Source organism: Falco naumanni, chromosome 8 (genome assembly GCF_017639655.2).
Source record: "Falco naumanni isolate bFalNau1 chromosome 8, bFalNau1.pat, whole genome shotgun sequence".
In the NCBI taxonomy this organism is placed as follows: domain Eukaryota; kingdom Metazoa; phylum Chordata; class Aves; order Falconiformes; family Falconidae; genus Falco; species Falco naumanni.
This window is the reverse complement of record NC_054061.1, coordinates 23,282,000-23,301,695: the sequence shown is the minus strand read 5'-3', so window position 1 is coordinate 23,301,695 and position 19,696 is coordinate 23,282,000. Positions and strand designations below refer to the sequence as shown.

At 40.1% G+C, this 19,696-nt stretch overlaps 1 protein-coding gene across 6 annotated transcripts in view; it reads left to right on the top strand.

The window, feature by feature from the left end:
• GALNT13 (polypeptide N-acetylgalactosaminyltransferase 13) overlaps positions 1-19,696 on the top strand; it is a 158,158-nt gene that overhangs the window by 5,088 nt on the left and 133,374 nt on the right. For 5 of the 6 annotated variants that reach the window (XR_005829422.1, XR_005829423.1, XR_005829424.1 and 2 more), the window contains exons 2-3: positions 7,554-7,652; positions 8,293-8,541. Coding sequence is in view for 2 of the 6 variants with exons in the window: in XM_040604590.1 (XP_040460524.1) it covers positions 8,400-8,541 (142 nt within the window). In the remaining 4 variants the exon portion in view is untranslated. Of the gene's footprint in view, positions 1-7,553; positions 7,659-8,292; positions 8,542-19,696 lie in introns of all 6 variants that reach the window. The other variant, XR_005829425.1, reaches the window with a different exon arrangement.

The window sequence follows — 19,696 nt, the reverse complement described above, 5'->3', positions numbered from 1 at the left end:
CTTTTGCAGAAGTCTGATCCGAATGGCTTTGACAGAGCAGATGTGTACTATAGATTAGTTCTGAAGGGTTGAAACACTACTTTACTGGAGGGCTTTGTGGATGCTTTTACTACTGACTTGCATTCATTTTTTAAAAATTAAGTATTCTGCTGCTATCATGAGCTCAGTGTTCATTAATATGTACATCACTTGAGTGTCAAATGTTGCATTATAACAAGGATTTGTCAACAGCAGTAATTTAATGTCTGAATTAACTGGTTCATAAAATGATCTGGTATTCTCATATATAGTACTGTTGTGGTCAATACCGTAACAGTAGCCATGGCCATCCTAAGGTTTCTGTTTCTTTGCCTTTAGCCTAAATTCTTTTAAGTATGTGTGAGAGGAACACTTGAAAGGCTGTGAATTGAGATGCTTGCTAACATACAGAGATGTCAAACAGGATAGATTTCAGTGCTGACTGAGGTGTTAAGTTGCATACATTAAAAGGATGGTCTACATGACAAATAACAGATTCGCTAGAAAATGCAGCATGCCTCAGTTAAATAATGAAAAGTCAGGAAATTACCACTGGAGTCGTAACAGTAATGTAACTCCATCCACTTACTCATCTTTCTAATGCGCTTGCCATCTGAAGGCTGTGTACAGTAATGGATATGTACCCCAAAAGGTCAACCAAGGCAGTTATCTGTGTGTCCCCCTGCCAATAGCGTATTTTTTTTCTCCTCAGTACTCTTAGTTTAGAGGGGTATAAAGGAAGAGAGGAGAAGGAGGGGTTCTGTTTGTAGTTTGGTGCTATGCAGAGGTATTGGGGAAAGTCTCAGTGGAAGCGTGTAGCTGTGTACGGCGATATTTAATCAAACCTATACTATGAAACACTAACACAAATAACAGATTATCAGGAATAGGTGTTTTTGATCCCGCTTTTCACCTGTGAAGTGTTGCACCCATGACATGTGCTACTTAACTGCAGTAAGAACCGTGATGTTGTCTGGAAATGCAGCTCAATTCCTTGTCCTCTGAGAAATCAAGCTGCTGTAGTGGCAGTGCAGGTATCTCTGGGGTGTATTTTGCTGTTCCTTTACTGCTGTCGTCATCCTCTTGGTTATCTTACAGCATACGGCAAAACTTGTGTAAGCGTGTACTGAGCAGGAGGCAGGAGCAGGCCTCCTTTTCCTTCTCCTGCGAGTCAGGCTTCAGGGTGCTAGTGGGATCCCCGGGGTTGTTACCCTCCGAGGTACTGCCCAGTACGTCCCCTCTGCTGCCAGCCTGTCCCACCTAGCCGCCGGTCCCTGTGGGCTCTGCTCTGGGGAGGCTGAAGGAGCTGGGAATCACTTGGCAGCAGAAAAAACCCAAATCCCTTCCCCTCCCTGAGAGCAGACCCAAAACCTCCTGGCAGTCTGGAAAGCCAGGCTGGTGCTGTGAGTTACATGTGCTGCATCTGGCGACTGGTGGGGAACCAGGGAGCAGCTGGGCAGCTCTTGGGGGGGGCTTTTGGCAGAGCCTGGTACCCGGGGGAGCAGCCCCCCCAGTTGCTAGGCAACTGCTGCCTGATGCTGTGCCGCAGCAGGCTGTAGATGCATGCAGATGTGGCCACATCTGGCAAAGGAAGGAGGTGTAGTGTGCATCCTCACCTCCTGTGCACATTCCTATAATACATGGTAGATTAAGCTCCGTTTTATCAGGACCTAGCTCCTGTGGGTGCTTCGTGAAGCCTTTATGGCTAACATTGAGATCAATGTTGACTTGAGAAGTGATGCTCAGCTCTGTGTCAGATTTCATTCCATAAGAAACTGTTCTGTTTTGAAACAGTCCTTTCATACAAATAATTTGCAGTTTGTATCCTTTCTTATCCAAGCCTCTAGTTGTCATTGAGTCAGTTACGGAGTTACCAGGAGTGTAGATGGCTAACTCAAGTTGCTTGCACAGGTTACAGTCTCACAGGTTTGGGAGATCAGATTGAAGTCAGGGTGGTTTTGATATTAATTTGGAAGATGTAATCACAGTTTTAGGACGTAGGTGGACTCTGGGACTCTATGCTTCCGTATTAAATCAGTAAAAGTGCTGAGTGATAAATCAGGCGATTCTGATTTTCTTCAGAGAACTTTTGTAAACGGTTTATTTCTGTCTTGGTCAAGAATTAGGACACTTAATTCGTGTTGAGTCTTAAGAGTGGGAACAGATTAAGGGGCCATTCAAGGATGTGCTCATACTGATTTATGAAAATGGGCCATTTGAAAATGCATGGAGATAAAATTCTATTACGTTTCTTCTGGATACAGGTTTTGCATGTGGTGCTTGAAGCACTGCTGTGTTGGACTTCCTCTTACCCCCATCCCCATGTTGCTGCTATTTACATCGTGAGTCCACAACAGAGCCTCAAATTGCCACAGGTTTCACTAATGAAGTGTAAAGACAAAAAGCAGTTGGAGGAAACCTTTGGTCTGTGAAACAGGTGGATGGTCCTTAAAGGAGCTTAGATCAAGATGATCAACAGGCATGTTGATACAAAAAGCCATGTTCAGTGCTTCAAAAAGGTGTTATTCTGGCTAGAAGCTTTCAGTTAACACCTTAGATGAAATTTTTATGTGCAGCATATTTGCAGTTTTAATACTTCTAGTCCATTAATTCACAAGACATGAAGATTATGCTCATCACTTAACAGACTGCTCTCTCCCTTAGGCAGCTTTCATCTTTCTTTTTCTGTAGTGGAAGTGTTGATGAGCATGCCCAGGGACAGGCTGGAGCTGCCTTTTGTGGGGTGGATGCTGATCCTGGGGTGTTGGAAGGGAGGGATGGCTTTGAGGGATGTGGATCCAGGCAAGTGAGGCCTAGGGACTGATCCCTTTTCAGCGCTGGTACAAAAATACTGGCTCAAGAATTGGGGCTTTTGTTGAATCAGTGCACTAAAGTGGGCTACATGTCAAACTTTGAAGAGTGTGACTCCAGGAGCATCATCAGGGGAGTAGAAGTGGTAAATGATTTTCAGAAGTCTTGGCCTCAGTCTGTGCTCCCATTGTTCCTACAGAGGGAATAATATTTTTTTTTTTAATCTCACAGAGATATTGTGAAAGTGAATTAAATCTTTTGAGGCAACTGGATAGAGTAGTGATGAATGCCATGGCTTTGAGCCCCTGAGAAAATTAAACATTGTTCATTCTGTGCATGGCTTGGCTGGTATGAAATAAATAGGGCACGGGGCTGTGTGGTGAGTTACAAGAAGAAATATGGAACAATGGCTTTGTTTTACCAAATCTGATCTGCTGTGTGCAGTCAGTGAAAGTGGGCTCTGCAGGGAGATGGGTTTTTTTTTAGTACATGAGAAAGGCAAGTCAAGGTTTTTGCAGCTATCTTTAATTCTGCCAGTTTTTCAGAGCTTGGATTTGCAACCTCCATAACATTCTCATACCACAGCATTTTATTGTGGCGGTTTCAGGAAAGGCTGGCAGTGCAGATGATTTCTAAATTTGTATTCTGTTTTCCATTGTAAACCTCTGTTTTTATTGCTTATAACACTGACAAACTGCAGGTTTTTGGGGCAGGAATTTCCCTGGCTTCGTTGCTGCTAGATCCTGGTTTTAAATTAACTTTGTTCTTAGGAGTGGATAGCTCAAAACCCCAGCATCTTTACCTTCCTCCTCTTCCTGCAAACCTTTTACTCTATATTTTAGTAAAAAAACAACAAACCTCTTCACCTCTTGTGAGGTCTGGAGGAGGGACTTTGGGTTATAAGAGTAGCTGACGTAGCCAGCATTGAGAGGTTCCTTCTGCATGTGGTTGTTGGTGACCAGAGTACCTTGGCTGCTGGCACCCAGTGTGGCCGCGGTGCTGGCTGGCTGTCCTTCACAGGTACCGCTCTGGGCTGCCGTGAGCTGGGAGAGAGCCGAGTCCCTTCAGCTGAGCGTGGGCAAGAGGAGAGCCAGGCTAGGAGGGGAAAGGCTGAGCTGAGCATAAGAGCTTGGCCTTTGGAGAGAAACTGGTATTTGGAGGCAAAGAGAGAATCAACTTCTTGGAAAAGGAGACTGGGGGTAGGATTAAGAGGGGGGAAATGGGTGGGGAAGAGCGCAGAGGACCCTGACTGGGTGTTTGGCAATACCTGCATAAGGAAACACTAAAAACTAGTAATGGACCTTGGGAAGTGAGAGGAGAAGGAGATGCTCGACAAGAAAAGACCACCTCTCATTCCATTGCAGCAGTGGTGGGGTGGGAGAGCTGGGGACAGAGCAGGCTGGGAGGTGGACTGAAGGAAAGGTGGGAAAGAAGCAGCAGAGGGGCAGAGGAGCCCCCACTGGGAAGCTGAGAGCAGGGGGCATGGGTGGCAAGGCTGGACGGGGAGCGTGGCCGAACGCTGAGCGCTTGGAGTGGGAAATGTGGGTGATGAGGTCATAATGCACATGTGCTTCAGGGATTGCCTTATGCTGGCCAATTCTGTCTCTTTGTGAGTTGTGGGGGGTTTTGTTTGTTTATTTTGCTTTGTTTTGAGTGCTTGAACTTTTTCAGTGGTCCTTTTACATAGTGCTGGTGTTTTCCTTGTGTGATAGAAATTGAGTAGTACATGTTCAAACCGTGCTTTCGTATGCTTGTGCTCCAGGTACAGAGTAAGCAGGTCAGTGGTGCCTGTGTTTGGGAGGAAGACGGAGAAACTGTTTAGTGTGGTTCTTACCATAGCCACAACTCTTTGCTTAAGTTTCTTATTTACTGCTGTGAAATCCTGAAAAGGCGGCCAAAAGCATGCTGCCGTTTTAATTTTGATTGGGTTTTGGGTTAGTGGCAGTTGTATCTAGTTCTTGGTTTAAACCTTTGCATTTGAAATCTTTTTAAGACATATTATTTACATCATCTCCTAAGGAGTTGTAATATAAAGCATTTATGGGAACAGAAGAGTATTCAAAGTCCACAAACGTATTGGCAGAAACATAGAGATTTTGGCACAAGTGTCCCAAGATTGGTGTGAGGTTGTCCAGACCATGAATGAAATTTTTTGTTATCTATTTTTGTGTTATCTGAAATTGGAGAAGGAGAACCTTGCTCCTATTTGCCTAGCCCTAGCTTTTCAGGTATTTTTTTTTTTATTTCCAATATTTGCTGAAAAATGCAATGTTGGCTAGTCAAGATGAGTGTGATTTTTTTTTTGTGCAAATGTGAGGTTAAGGCGAGGGAAAGAAAGGGAGAGGGGAGATATGTCCATCTTGAAACAGAGCTAGGTTACAAAAAATATTCCAAATTATAAACTTTTATTAAAAAAAATTTCATCTGAAATTATTTTTTCAAATTCAACTAAGGAATTTGATTGAATAAAAAAGATCAGTTAGCCCATCTTGGTGATTTATTTGATCTGTGGTGAATTATCCCATTTGGAATTCAATATGCATGGATTTTTTGCATATTTTATTTTTTCAAATGAACCTTAATTGAAATATAAGCTAATTTGAGGATTGTTTGTGGTGGAGTTGGGTGGTGGGAGGTGGAGCCTGGGAAGTCTGGAGCACATGTGGGAGCAGTTTAGAGTGAGCAGTGCCAGAATGGTCACAGATGGTGCCCAGTTCTGGTGTCCACCAGGCTTCATATGTGCCCAGAGAAAGGGCTGAGCTGCTCAGCCTGCCTGTGGCTGGGGCAGGGAGGGTGGCTTTCACCAGGAGACCATGCAGACAAGAAGTGGTCCCTCTTCAGCCATGTGATCTTTAATTCCTCATCCTACATGAACAAAGCATGGTGTTCCAGCAGGTACCTCTGAAGAGCGAGCCATCTTCTCAGCGGGGCACTGCTGAATTCAGCGGTGGGGCTGAGCCTCCACTGTATGCCTTTGAAAGCTCCTTCCCACCCCAAACAGAGCATGAGTTTTTGAAACTTGCATTCCAAGAAGAAAACCACTGAGTTCCTCCCCAGCTGCCTGGCACTTACCTGCTGGTCAGACCTCCTACAGGCATTGATGTGTAACTGTAGAGGCTGCTCAGTTACAGTGTCTGCTGGTGGTTTTTCTCTGGGTAATGAAATACTTTAATTTCTTCCTTAAAAAAAAGAAAAACAATGGTATTTGTAGGACAGGGAGAGTAGAAGGCTTGGCTCCTTGCTGCTAGTAATCCTCATTTTGTAACAAAGCAACCCAGATGAATGGTTAGAGCTTGAGGCCAAAGGCATCTTGCAGCAGGCTGCAATGCCTGTCCCTCGCAGTGAGACACTGCATACACAGGAGCGCAAGTACCCTGATTTACCTGGACTTTAAAAGATTAAAGTGAGTGTTATTATTTTTTTTAAGAAAGGAGGAGAATATTGAATCTAAATGTTAACTATTGTAAAATAAGAAGCTCACCGTCATTGCTGCTAACTTTGTAATAGCCTGTTGCACTGCCTTTGTTCAGGCACCTGAAAGCTGTGCGGCTAGCTAACGCATCGTAGCAGACTGCAGTGGTTTCTGTGCAGACTATTTGTTTAAATACTGCACAGAATTGGGAATAGAAAATTCTTTTCCAGTCGCCCATTGATGACTACTACACTTCTTGTTTTAATATAAGCGGGTAAACCTTGGAACTGATGAAGAAAAAAATTCTTCTGTATTATTAAGAGCTTGGGGAGGAAGTGCCTTTGTATCTCAGCTGGTGCTGAACAAATAACTATTCTACTCGACACTACAAAAGCCAATTACAGCCACCATGGTGACAGAGACTGCGTGGGGAGGGTTAACACTTCAGCTGTTTTCTCCTCTCTCTTTTTTCTAATGAAGATCTCTGTTAATTTGTTTTTTTCTTTGTAATTTTCTTCGTATAATTAAGCTGTTCTTGTTGCCTGGCATGAAAATGAATTGTGCTAACCTGAAACACATAGTCCTGAGCCTTGAAATTTTAAATCAACTGGCTGTAGATCACTTCAGCAAGGAAAAGAGCTATTGGTTGTGTTTGTATTTAAGACAGATGGAAAAGTGTATTAATGATTACATAGTAAAATAGCACTTCAAGAATAATTTGAAAAACTGTATATAAATAATTCAGTCTCTTCTATCTCATTGGTTCAAATGAGCTGTAATTAAAATGTAATGTAAGTTTCTTATATTTTGGAAATACTTAAAAGGAAAGCAACCTGTTAGGAAAGCTCCCTCAGCACTGTGTTCTACCTGGTATGCTGCTTAAACCAGAAGGTAAACTGGCCTAGCTGTCTGATTCTCTTCTCCCTGTGTGCTGTGGGAGTTGATGTGGCTGTGCTTCTTGGGGAGATCACTTTGGGAGGGACAGAAATTCGTTTGACTAGAAAGTAATGCAGCAGGATGAGGTAGTGTGGCAAGAGTGCGACCATGTGTAAAGAAAGCCAGGCCAGGAGTGAGTTAAAGCTAAAGTTAAAGTTAAAGGAAAGCTACTAGCTGTGATGTTGCTAGATAGAAAAGCTGAGGGGTTTTCGGAACTACGATAGAAAAGTGTTGTGTATGAAATCACATTTAATTGAGGTAGGTAGGTTAAAACGTGGACAAAATTTATGAGAGCTTTTTTTAATTATAAGAAACTTCTTTATGTTCTAGAAAAGACAGTCAAGTGCTAAGGAATTTCTTCTCTTTTCTTTTATAGGCACTCGGACAGTTACCCAGCAGTTAGTGCTCCGATAGTACTTTGGGAGCATGGCCGCAGCAGAACTCCCAGTCCTGACGTGGAATGCAGCTTATAATGGTAACCGTAAGTCTTGAATATGGTCATCTAACTTACAGCCCTGTGCTGGGCGTAGATACGGAGGCTGTCACACCTAGCTTTTGTTGACCAAACTTTCTGTTGCAGGCAAGAGCCTAAATATGTTTGTGAGTGACTGCAGCGTACTTTTGCAAAACATCTTTGGTGATAGTAAGGTGGTGTTCAAAAATTTTCTGCAAGATAAAAATTAATTGGCTTTTAGTGTTCAGAGGCCGTATCTAAAATAGCCTTTTAAATACGTTATTTGAGGAAAATGAAAATTTCAGTTTTCTTCCTTAATATATGTCAGATGTTCAATAAAATAGTGACTGTTGGTTAGAACTGTCTGTTAGCACTGCTTTGTTGTCTTTTTGTGGAATCTTTATTAAAATTTGTTACATTGCATGAAAGCTGTATATATATTGCATGTGTTTCTGAGTGAAGGCAAGTTATGTAGACTGTCCATGACACATACAGGTCAAAAAGGTTGGTATTCATAGAAGGGTGGTAGAAAATGGAAAGTACCTGCATATATGGAAAGAAATACTATAAACATCTCAACACTGCACTTTCCTGTACGTTTTTCAGTTCAGACTGTGTGTACTTGTTAGCTAATTCAGACATTTTTTCTTTTTGCTTGCAGTGGGATGCTTTTCTTTGCTTCCATATTGGATTTTAACTGTGGAAGTTTGATACGTCTCAGCAACTGCCGTCTTTCCTCAGAAACTGAGCTAGAAACCAAGTAAAGCAATGAGGAGATTTGTTTACTGCAAGGTGGTTCTGGCCACTTCTCTCATATGGGTGCTTGTGGACGTCTTTTTACTTTTATACTTTAGTGAATGTAATAAATGTGACGACAAGAAAGAGAGGTCTCTGCTGCCTGCTCTGAGGGGTAAGTGCCAAATCTAAACTGTCTTTGAGGGTCATAGATTTTGGGTTTGGGGTTTTTTTAAGCATTTGGCCTCATAGATGTTTCTCAGTACTTTCTAAATTATTGTTTCGATTCAAACAGACAAAATGCCAAGACTGAAGTCCTTTCTTTCTGTAGTGCTTTACTGGTTTCTGAATTAGTTTAAAGTTATCTTAGTGTTTGACCTTTGCTGTAATGAAGGCTGAGTCTTGCATGTTTTCTTTAGCAAAACTAATACAAAATGTCTTTGATACGCAGAAGAGAAAATGGAAATGAACATATTAAGAATGTTTTTTTATCAAAAGTTGTTTGACCTACAAGGGAATTGATGCTCTGTAATCCTTTTTTTCATTTGGGAAAGGTGTAAACTTGCTTTTAAACTCTTTAACTCTGGCAGAAACAATCGATTTAAAAGACACTTGATTCCCTCTACCATATTAAAACGTTAGGATAAAGTCTTAAATGCAGATGGAGCAGAGATTCTCGTCTCACTCCAAATATTTTTTAGCAATGTCATTTACTAAGCTGGAGTTCATGAAAACCAAACCTTGGCAGAAGCTACACGTTTTCAAGTTCGTAATGGCTGATTTCCAGAGCAGTTGTCTACAGGGCAGTACTTCCCACTTCGTACTTGCAGTGAACTAGAAAGTAACCTGTAGTAGCTGTAACATTGACTCCCAAGTGCAGTTAAGGCTGTAAATTTATGGGAAATGCACAAGAAGAAGAGGGAGTGGAAATTTACGCAATGTACATGTTTGTTTTTCCTTGTGAATTAACATCCTATTCTTTGCCAGTTTCGGGTCAGCATATGGAAGAAGGAAGATACTTTGAATCCCTAATAGGATTGAAACAACATTAATTAGAACTAGTGCAGCTGCTTTTGTAACATGTTTACTGTTGACAATAGACAAAAATTGTGTCTAGTGCTGTTCCTTTCTTCATAAATACGTACTTGTGGTAAACTACTGATCCTCAGTTTTGTCCATAGGATAAATCATTGTCATCCTCTTAAAAAGTGCTTTGGAGTTATGGGTCAGTTGAGTTGATAATTTTTCAGTAATTTGAAATGAAAATACCATTCAGTGATGGGTTTGTCATGTGGCAGTCCGTACTCAAAAAGTATTTGGAAGACCTCACTTTCACCTTCCAATCATATGAGTAGCTACATAACATTAAAAATAATTAAAAAAATCAGTTATTTTTCCAAATGAAAAGGATATTGCTTGTTGTCATAGTGGTTTTCTTCCCTGTGTAATTGAATTACTGTTTTTTTTTAAACAAACATTTGGCAGGAATTTGGTATATCATGAATAAAACAACCCATTTTACCTATATTGTCAGCTGCAGGAAAGTGATCACAGGTTGATTTTTTTTTTTAAGTATTCATTGGAATTTTCTCAAAATTGATTACATTTTATGAAATGTGTTTAATCAGTTGCATTTTCTGCTGTGTAATCGGATATTTTGTAAAGAAAAATACTAAATATTAGAATAATGGATTTATTTGAACACTAACAACTTTTAAATCAATGTAGACTAAAAAAATAAATAAATGTATAAACACATCCCTGCCACCACCACTCAGACTTAAATGAAAACGTCTGGAATTTGCACATATGAATTCACCTTTTTGACACTTCTTTTTTGTCAGCACAATACTATGTATTACTTGACTTTTATTTTGAAGTACTCTGTTGCATTTTACTACTTGAAATGACTTTTTTACATCCAACTTATTGAATTCTACATGCTGTGCCTGTTATAAAGAGGTGAGCTTTCTGCACAGAAATTCTAAAAGCGACATTGCTTCTTCTTTCTCTAAGTATATAGATATTCATTGCATATATAACATTATTTCTACCTTTAAGCCTGGCAAAATAAATATTGAGTCTGTTAATATACTATGCATATTCTACGTGATCCTGGAAGAATATTTGATTGTAATACTTTTTACAAAATCATGAAAGTGTATGTAATGTTTGCAGATGCTAGTGTAGGTTTGTTGGAAATTGCTTGCATGTCATTTTTTTGTGAGATTACTGAAATTCTAGAAGGCTTCTGCCAAAAAAGGAACAAAACAAAAAAAAGCAGAGTTTATCTACTTTATCCTTAAGTTTTCGATCGGGGTGGGGGTGGTGGGGGCAGGGGGCAGTGAGCAGTGGAGCAGAGAGGGAAAAAAAAAAACCAAAAAACCAGTACTGTAGAATCTAAAGCAGCGTCCTTCACTGATATCTCTACTCTGCTTGGTGACATACAGACTTAAAACAATTCCAGGAAACAGGAATAGCTGAATATTCTTGTTTAAAAGATTCTGGGTTTAGAAAAACATTGTTTAGTAGATGAGGGCGGTTAATTCAGTAATCAATGACTTGCATAAATAATTGCAACAAACCCACGTTTTCTCATTGGCTGTTACAATTAGAAGGTTTGGTAGCTTCATATGTAGTTTGTGGGGTTTTGTGTTAGTATAGCCACAGACCTGAAACACTCTACAGACTGTTCCAAGTATTAGGTGTTCTTGAATGAAACTCTTATTCCAGTCCACTAAATTCAAAGTTAATTTGTCTGACTTTTGGGTTTTTCCTGTGCCTTAAGTATTTCATGTTATATTACATAGTCATATGTATTGCCAGGCCAGTATGCATATTTGAAAATAAAAAAAAATCCGGAGTAATTTTTCACTTTGTTCTGAAGATTTAACAAATTGTCTTCATTTATTTCTGCTGAAACAATGTGTGTTCTGGTGGAGTGATCAGAAATATTTTTTAAACTTCTGTAGCTCCCAATCCAGCAGACTGCTAAAACCTCTTTATACTAAGTGCTGTCAGCTATTTTGATGGAAATGTAGTGCTGCTTTTTTGCTGTAAAGTACCTGCATGGGTACCGTCACCTTTGTCTTATTAATAGTGTATTTATCAGTCTCTGAATACCTCTAATTGAGACCACAGATTATCTATAGACATAAAAGGCAACATAATTACAGTATTTGCACAAGGATATTAAAAAAGACACAACAAGAATCAATATACTAATAGAAATTTAAATTAGACATGGTAATCCAGTATTTGAAGTCACTTAATCCATCACCCTTGTCATTAATTGGAGAAGAAGGATTCTGTTTATGCAGAATGGTGTGTGGAGAGGTGAAAGAGGTAAACTTCCCGTGCCTTTTTCAGTCGTAATTATTGCATTCTGAATGATTCATGAAGACAACTTTACAGTAAATGTTGAACTGTAAGCAGTGACAGTCCATGGACTGGAACACAGCTGTCAGAAATCCCCCTCTGATGTCTCACTGTACACCTTTAAGTGCACGAGTGACAAGTATAAAAGCTGAGTGTTATAAAAATGAGCTGTCACTGAGCTGGGTTAGTGGTATTGCTTAACAACTTGCAAGTGTTATCCTAATCAACCCCGAGCTGGCTTTTAGTCAAGTCAACTTTACTTGCATCTATTTTTGTGCCACTATTGAAAGAAAACAACATTTATTTCTTAAACTTCCTACCTTAGAAGAAAATCAGGATTGGGCTTGGGCAGCCTCTCGGCAGTCTCTGTTTGTCAGGGGCACATGCAGAAACTTTGAAAGTGACCTCAGCAGTTCTGCTGCCCCTTGGTTTAGGGCCCGCACCCCAAGGGCAGAGTTCTGTCACTGCCGCTTTCTCCTAATGTTTAGTGCAGGTCTTCAAACACACCTTGGAGCCCCTAATGCGGTGTCATTTGGGCAGCGTTGTCTGATGAATCGTGGAGGTGACAGAGGAGTAAGTTCCCAGGATGTGTGTCAAACAGGCTACGGGGAAGCTTTTTGAAGAGCAGTCAATAACTTGGAAACAGGATCGCAGTCCCTTCCCGTTCCCGGAGGCGTCTCGCGTCTTACAGCAGCCTGCTGGGATGCATGGAGATTTTGCCTTGCATTTCAGGAGGTTCAGGGTAGGTCTAACTGTGCCTAAGCCATTTCAGAAGAGCTACGAGAGGTACAGGTTTTATGGAGAGCATCACATTAGTTAGAAACTCGGTCTGGCTTCTTCCCAAATGCAAATAAAATGCATGTTGTCTAGTGGAAGAGGGGACAGGGCAGCACTTAGTAGTGCTCCTGGCAGGAGAGAGCAGTCTGGGGAGAGGGTCCTCCTCGCTTTTCTTTCCTCTTTGTGTCTCTTCCTCTCTTTTCTTCCTGCACAGGCAGGAGTCGGAGCTGATTAAGGATTTAAAACATTGCGAGCCAAGGTGCACTAGTCAGCAGTTTGCTTAGGCAGGGCTTTGAAGGGAAGAAACAAGTTGGCAAGTCTGAAAAAGGCCAGATGTCCACAGTGTTTACCCTGTAGCATGTGTGCATGAGGACTTCAGGAACACAGCACTGAGTAAACTGATGGGAGGCACAGCATTGTATTGCCTGTTGGAGGACCCTTACCACAACCTGAGCCTGTTGTGGATTCAGCATCACACGGGAGAAAATAGTGCTTGGTCTGTCGGGTGTCTCTGCTTGTCTTGGGCTCTTCTGCTCCGCGTCAGTGCAGTATGTATTTCTTTGGCTTCCAGCGAAGAATTGTCCAACTCAGTCATGTTCAGCGCTAGTATTAATGGCAGCTTTTCTCAAGGACAGGTCTAGTTCTTTCAGAAAAGCTGGTTCTCCCGCTGTGTCTGTGTGGGACTGTATCTAGCCCTGTTTAGAGTCTGTGGCAATGAATGGGCACGATGACCACCAAGTGGAAAGGTGGCTACCCAAGGAAGAGACTGCGAAGGCAGTCTTTCTCATCTTGTGAACTGATCATGTTCAATCTAATATTCCTAGCAGATGGTTCTTCTGAAATGTACAGTACTCACAGCTGGCAGGACAGGATGCTTTCAGGTCTGCTTGAAGAAACAGCCTCACTTTTATGAAAGGCAGAAGCCTTTTTAATGCACAGTCTAGAAGTCAGTTTACTCAGCACAGTGAGCTTACAATGAAGGAAACGTTTAAACAATACTGGAATGCTATTAAAATTGCAACCTGCACCATGAAAAGGGATCTTATGAAGAAGGTACGGTATGTAAAAGCTGAAGCCGTGATGCTTTTAATTAAAAAATAATAGCTCGAGTTTTCTCTGTACTGCTTCTGTTGTCTTCCACAACTTTGTGATTGTAAATGCATTCTTCTGACTCTGGAAGTCTTGGTCTCCAAACACACAAATGAAGTGCTTTTGAACAAATATTCAGTGTGTAATCCTAAAAAGCTGAGAGAAGGGTTTTGCGTCTTGAATAAATCCACAAATGGCCTATATTACTGCAGCTGTAGTTATTTGCCTACATACATCATCATAAAGCCAGCTGCCACCAAGGACGTTGTAACCTGTCTAGTAAGTTGGCCAAATGTTGCAAGGGCAGTGCTCTTTTTTGTGGGAGGAAAAAAAAAAGAGCAGGTGTCTGCAGGTGACCAGTGAGGATCTCTTAGCAGAGCTCTGTCCCAGAAGACCCTGCTTCTCATCTGTGTTCTGTGGCACGCAGGTGTGGGTTACTGTCTGATAAACTCTGCCTGCTGGGTCTTGCTGCTGTATTGAAAAAGCTACAGACTGTTTCTAAGCCAAGGCAATCTGACAGCCTGGCATCTTATCAATTAAGCTTTATTTTAATTTTCTGCTAATTAGGGTAATTCTGAATGCCCACAAGACCTTTGCTTCACGGTTGCTGTAGCCTCCTCCTCACTGCAGCTCCTTACTATGAACTGAATGAAGACCATCATCCCTTCGGGGTAGGTGCTGTGAGATGTTCCCCAGCCTGACTGCAACCTGGGGGCAAGTGTGTTAGCAGGGCGGTTGTACTCTGGGGTGCAGCGTCTCTTGTTAAGCTGCTGTGGATAGGAGGAGGAACGTAACTGGAAAATGGAAAGACCTCATCTCTCTTGATCTGTCTGGCTAGATGCATGGCCTTCCATCCATCATCTCAAATGCTCTTAGAGAATCCTATCACACCCCCATAAGCTTCTGCTGTGCCAGGAGGGTGTTTGGTTTGTTGTGCCTGGTGCAGCAGTTGAGAGAGGGAGGATCTTAATTCGTTTCTAGGCATCTTGTCAGGAAGAACATGTCCTGGAGGCAAAGAGAGGGTTTCATGCATTTGTTTTAGTGTTTTTCTTTCATTCGTGGTTAAGGAATTTGAAATGGAGAAGGACTTGAATGCAGAAAATCCTCTAATTTTTAATTTCAATTTCAAATATGTTAGTTAAACTTAGTGTTTTCTGTTTGGAAAGCTGTCTTTGAGAACAGTTGTTGTTGGCACTTTTCTGTCCAGATTAAAAGTAAAATGTGTAGTGAGCTAGGGCTAAGTGAAATATTGCTCTCTAAATAATAAAATGGGGAGCATGTGCTGTGATTGAAACAGTAATTGCAAAGAAAGTGTGATTAATTAAAATGACTGTATATGAGTAATGAGACAAAATTGTAAGTTTGAGTGCTTGTCTTTGCTACATGAATAATGCTTTTAATGCAGCTTTGTATTGTTAATGTGTGTTTTAAATTTTCATGAAGTGGTGACAAATCTTTAATATTATTTTGGTGTCTAATGCCTTTATGCAAATTTTTGTTTGTGTTGTTAACTATGTTCTCAAGTGCTACAAAATGGATTTGTCGTGAAATCTGTAAAAATAATTGAAATGTTATTTTGAAGAAAACTCAGTGCGAGGAAGGTTCATTTATTCAAATCCTATAATGTATTTATGTATTTTTAAAAAAGAAAAGGTCTGTGTTATGATCATATAGAGCAAGTGAATGAAACATTTGGATGCTGCAATAAAAGTTTGGGGTTTTGGCCAAGTTTAGAAAATAAGGCATTCATTTGGGTAGTTTCCATAGTAACATGTTTATCTGTCAGATTACTGTATGCATTGGACTCTCTGCAGTAACAATGGTAGCAAATATTTTTAATAGCATACCATAAAGATTTAATAGATGGATGGATGAGTATGTACATTGCACTAAAATCTTTTCACAAATTTGTTGACAAATAAAATTTAAAGTGCTGATTTGGATATTGTGACAACACATTAAGTTTATTTATAGATCTTCATCGCACAGTTCAAGGAAAAAAGCATTTCTAAAGCTTGAGGGAAAACTGCCATAGCAGACATCTTTTTCTGATTGCAAACTTAAAAAAAAAAAAAATAAAAAAAACGGAGGCTGTCTTACTTGCTGCTGTCTGGTTTGAACTTACAAGCTTCAGCCAGAAAATGTCATGTTTTCTAGCACACTGTGGACTCCAGTTTGAGGATGAATTGACAGATATTTCTTCCTATTGTTCCATAACTTCCCGTTAACTTTTATTGTTAGATATTTTAAATACTAGACGTTAGAAGAATGACTGCCAAGCTGTTTTGGCAGAACGAAGGACTTGTTTGTTGTGGAATGGGTCTTGGTAAATAAGTATCTTTGCAACTATGATTTGTGTCTCCTGGAAATGGTATTTCTGTTATACCGCTTTTTGTGTACTGAATGGTACATACATAGTCTGTCTGTGCAGCTGTGGGTATTGCATGGAACAAGTGAAAGTGTTGACAGACCCTGAATAACCTTTTCCCTCCTTTGAAGAAGAAGGGGAACTCCCCCATCCCCACCGCAGCAGCTGTTTCTCAGTAATTTCTGATCTCCTGAAAAACAAATAATCAGTCACGTGGTCTGGAATTTCTCATTTTTCCAGAGTTCTGCCACCAGAAGCTTCTGACTGCTCCCCCAACTCTGCAGGTCCCCTGGCTACTGCATGGGACGGGTGATTCCCAAGCTTGCTCCATGCCACATGGATGGTGATGGTTGCAGTACTGGAGGCGGGTTATGCTTCCCGTCTGTACTGCTTTTAGGTAAGGCCAGAGGTAATGGGAGAAAGAGGAACGTGTGTTTCTCAGTGCCATAACCGGGAAACAGCTCCTGTTTCTGACACTGAGAAATACACGGACTCATCCTCAAGGGATCCAGCTTAAAAAACCAAAACCACTAACCCCAGAAAGCAAACACCACCATCACTGCCCCCCCCCCCCCGCCCCAATCAAAACGTGGGCTTGTTTGATCGAATTGTTGTACGTGATCAGCCTGATGTACAGAAAGCGTTGATGGTTATGCACAGTACTTTGCCATGACAGTAGAGTAGGAAGGGAAGTGTTCTCCCAAGCCTTTGCGCTCCAGTGGAAGTCTGATTGCACAAGGTCTAATTTCCACAGTTTTGTGTTGCTTTCCAAATTCTTTTTGTATGGATAAGGTTTACCTCAAGGTTTATTGTTGAAGGTATTTAACCCAAGAAATACTTAATGAAAAAATAGGAATAATGATGAAAGAGTTAACTCGTACAGTGTTTCTATACCGTGTATCTATATGTATCATACACTATACACAGTATCATGTGCATATACTTACACTTTACGCATGCTTAAGCTACAAGAGTTGCTCAGGCCAGAGAAGGTCCTGCCCTCTCACTCATCCTTCCCTCCTGCCCAGTGAAAGGTTCTGTAGGACCAGAAAGGTTTATTATTTTTTTTTCATTGCTTTTATACTGCTTAAGAATTTTCCGTAAATTTGGCCAGGGAAAAAATGTCATTCCTTATGTATGTGGTGTTTTGAAATATTGTTAGTACTTCTCTGGTTAAATTGAAGTAAAAACTATGATACTTTTCCAAATAATAAAAAAATCTACCCATCAAAGGTTGGTAGAAATGAACAATATTACCTTTTTTTATACTTTACTGATATTCATAATACCTTCCTTATCTTCAACATTTATCTGTCTAAACGAGTGTTGTGTTAGAAACCAAAGTGGAAATCTTCAATGCTAGTGGGAAAACTTTCTGACTTATTTATGTGTGAAGCATACTGCATTTGTTCAAATAAGTTGATAAAATTTTTAAAAAATGAGGTTTGTAGTATGAAAATACATTTTGGCATTTTTGTATGTCACACAATCCTGCTGTAGTATCTTAACTGTGTCCAGCCTTCTGAGCTGAATTGCGATTTTAGTTTCAGTGTACAAATATCTAGGGGAATTGTTTAGTAGATATTGAAAACTGCACTTTTAGCTTGTTGACAGTAAACATAGAAATATTGGAAGATGTCAAAAGTACTTTCCATCTGTAGTAGCTGACAGAAAAATGACATGGTAGTGACAAAATTGAGATTTATGTTCTCCCTTGCTGCCAAAAGTTGGATAACTCTAGTGTAGTATGTGGTACGACTGCATTTTAAAGCTGTCTAGAAACGTGCAGTTGTCAGTCCCTGGATTATTTTTTGAAGTGTGATTTTTTTTCTTTTGTTCTTTTTTCCCCTGATATATTAAGGGTTTTATAATGATTCTTTTTGCTTGATGTTTCGGAGAGAAATTGTTGGTGTGAAAAGCTTGCATTGCATGGGTCTATCCTGTATCCTAAAGGTATGAACGAAATACTGTGAATTTTACATAACACTTCAGACTTTTAAGTAAGAAGGGTATAAACAATTAGGGGTTTTGCCTTGTTTGTTTTTGCATTTTCTCTTGAATAATTCACACCATTCTGAAGTTTAAAAACTATGTCACATTGACAACATTGTCCCTGATATTCAAGTACTTTCCAGCTGTCCTCATAAAGCCTGTTTAAGAGTTTTCCAGGGGACCAGTGCCCTGGGTATAAGAGGACTGGCCTAGCTCATCTGAACTTCATTAGCGGGTATAGTTTACCAGGTTGTACCATTTGTTATTCCTTTAAATTAAATTTAACTTGCTGTTCTTTTGCATTTTCAGTTAAGTTTTTTGTGGTTTTGTTTCATTGCTTCATCACAGCACCAGGAGTTTTAAGGCAGAGCTCATGAATGAAGTGTGGACATAGTCATGTCTTGCTAGTTGGGACTGCATGTATTTAATAAATGTGTGTATTTTTCCAGTAACAGCTTAAATTTTTATGTCTTAATGGTACAAGAGAAAAATAGTTTTCATGTAAATGCTAACAATTGGCTTTCCCTGATAGACTGATAAATATTAGTGGTTTTAGTGGTGTAGGTATAATATATAATCTTCAGTTCAAAACCAGGAACCTGCAAAAAGTTGAAAATTCTTAAAGGGAAATGATCTTACTGCTAGTTGAATATGCAAGATAGGCAGGAAAATGTATTATCCTTCCCAGAAATAGATGCTTTGCGCTTGACAATTTTTTATTTCAGAGACAGCCAGTTTAAAATCATGAGTGGCTGAGGATGCTTGTATATACATGTGCCTGTATGCAGTATAAGAGCGGTTTGATTTCGCTTTGTAACTAATACTTTTCTCAGTTACAGTTATTCTGATAGCAAGATATATGAATTGTTTGTGTTGTAAGGCAGGAGAAAGAAGCCAGTTTTCTAGCTATGTTGGGAAACTTCAAGTCATTCTTATGAGGATTAACAGAAACCCAGAATTTTAGATGAGATACTTTCCTTTGGCAATGGCAGAATATGCTTTCCAGCCACTTTGAAGATTTTTAGGTTTTCTGGTTTACTTTTTATGTTCAACAGATGAATCATAAGATTACTGGAAATCCTATTTGGGCACAATCTTTTCTTTTTGCAAAGTACCTGTCATCATTTAGACCTACTTGCTTACAAAATTTATTGACAGTCGATACCTCAGGAGTAAATAGTTTTATGAAAATTAAGAAGGATTCATGAAAACCTCGTGTACTTCTATCATCAGACGCTTTTATAGTGGATATTGTCTAAAAATTATGACTCTCTTCCTGTTATTGACACTACACTTCCAAACTGTGAATGAGTTTCAGGAAAGCTCTGCAGATAGTGTTGGTGTACACAAGTCTGCAAGAATTGAGCCTTAAAAATGTGAAGCTCTGACTGCCATCAGCCCTTCTTAGCCCAGTTTTAAATAACCTTCAAATTGTTCTACGCATCACACGGTATATTTGAATCCCTTACTGTTTGAAACTTCAGCACAGGTGAGTAGTTTTTCGTCTTGAACAAGTTCTGTATAGGGTTTAAGCAATACAACAAAACAGTGAAGAAATCAGGGTTATTGAGAAGGCATCAGAATAATAAGGGATACACCAAGTTAGGTTGTCATATGCTGCAGCTTTTCTATTTTGCAAAGGAAGAGAAGTGGGTTTTATGCTAACTTGAAGCCACCATTTTTGACTGCAATTTTTTTTTTCTGAAGCAGGATGATAGGGAATTTT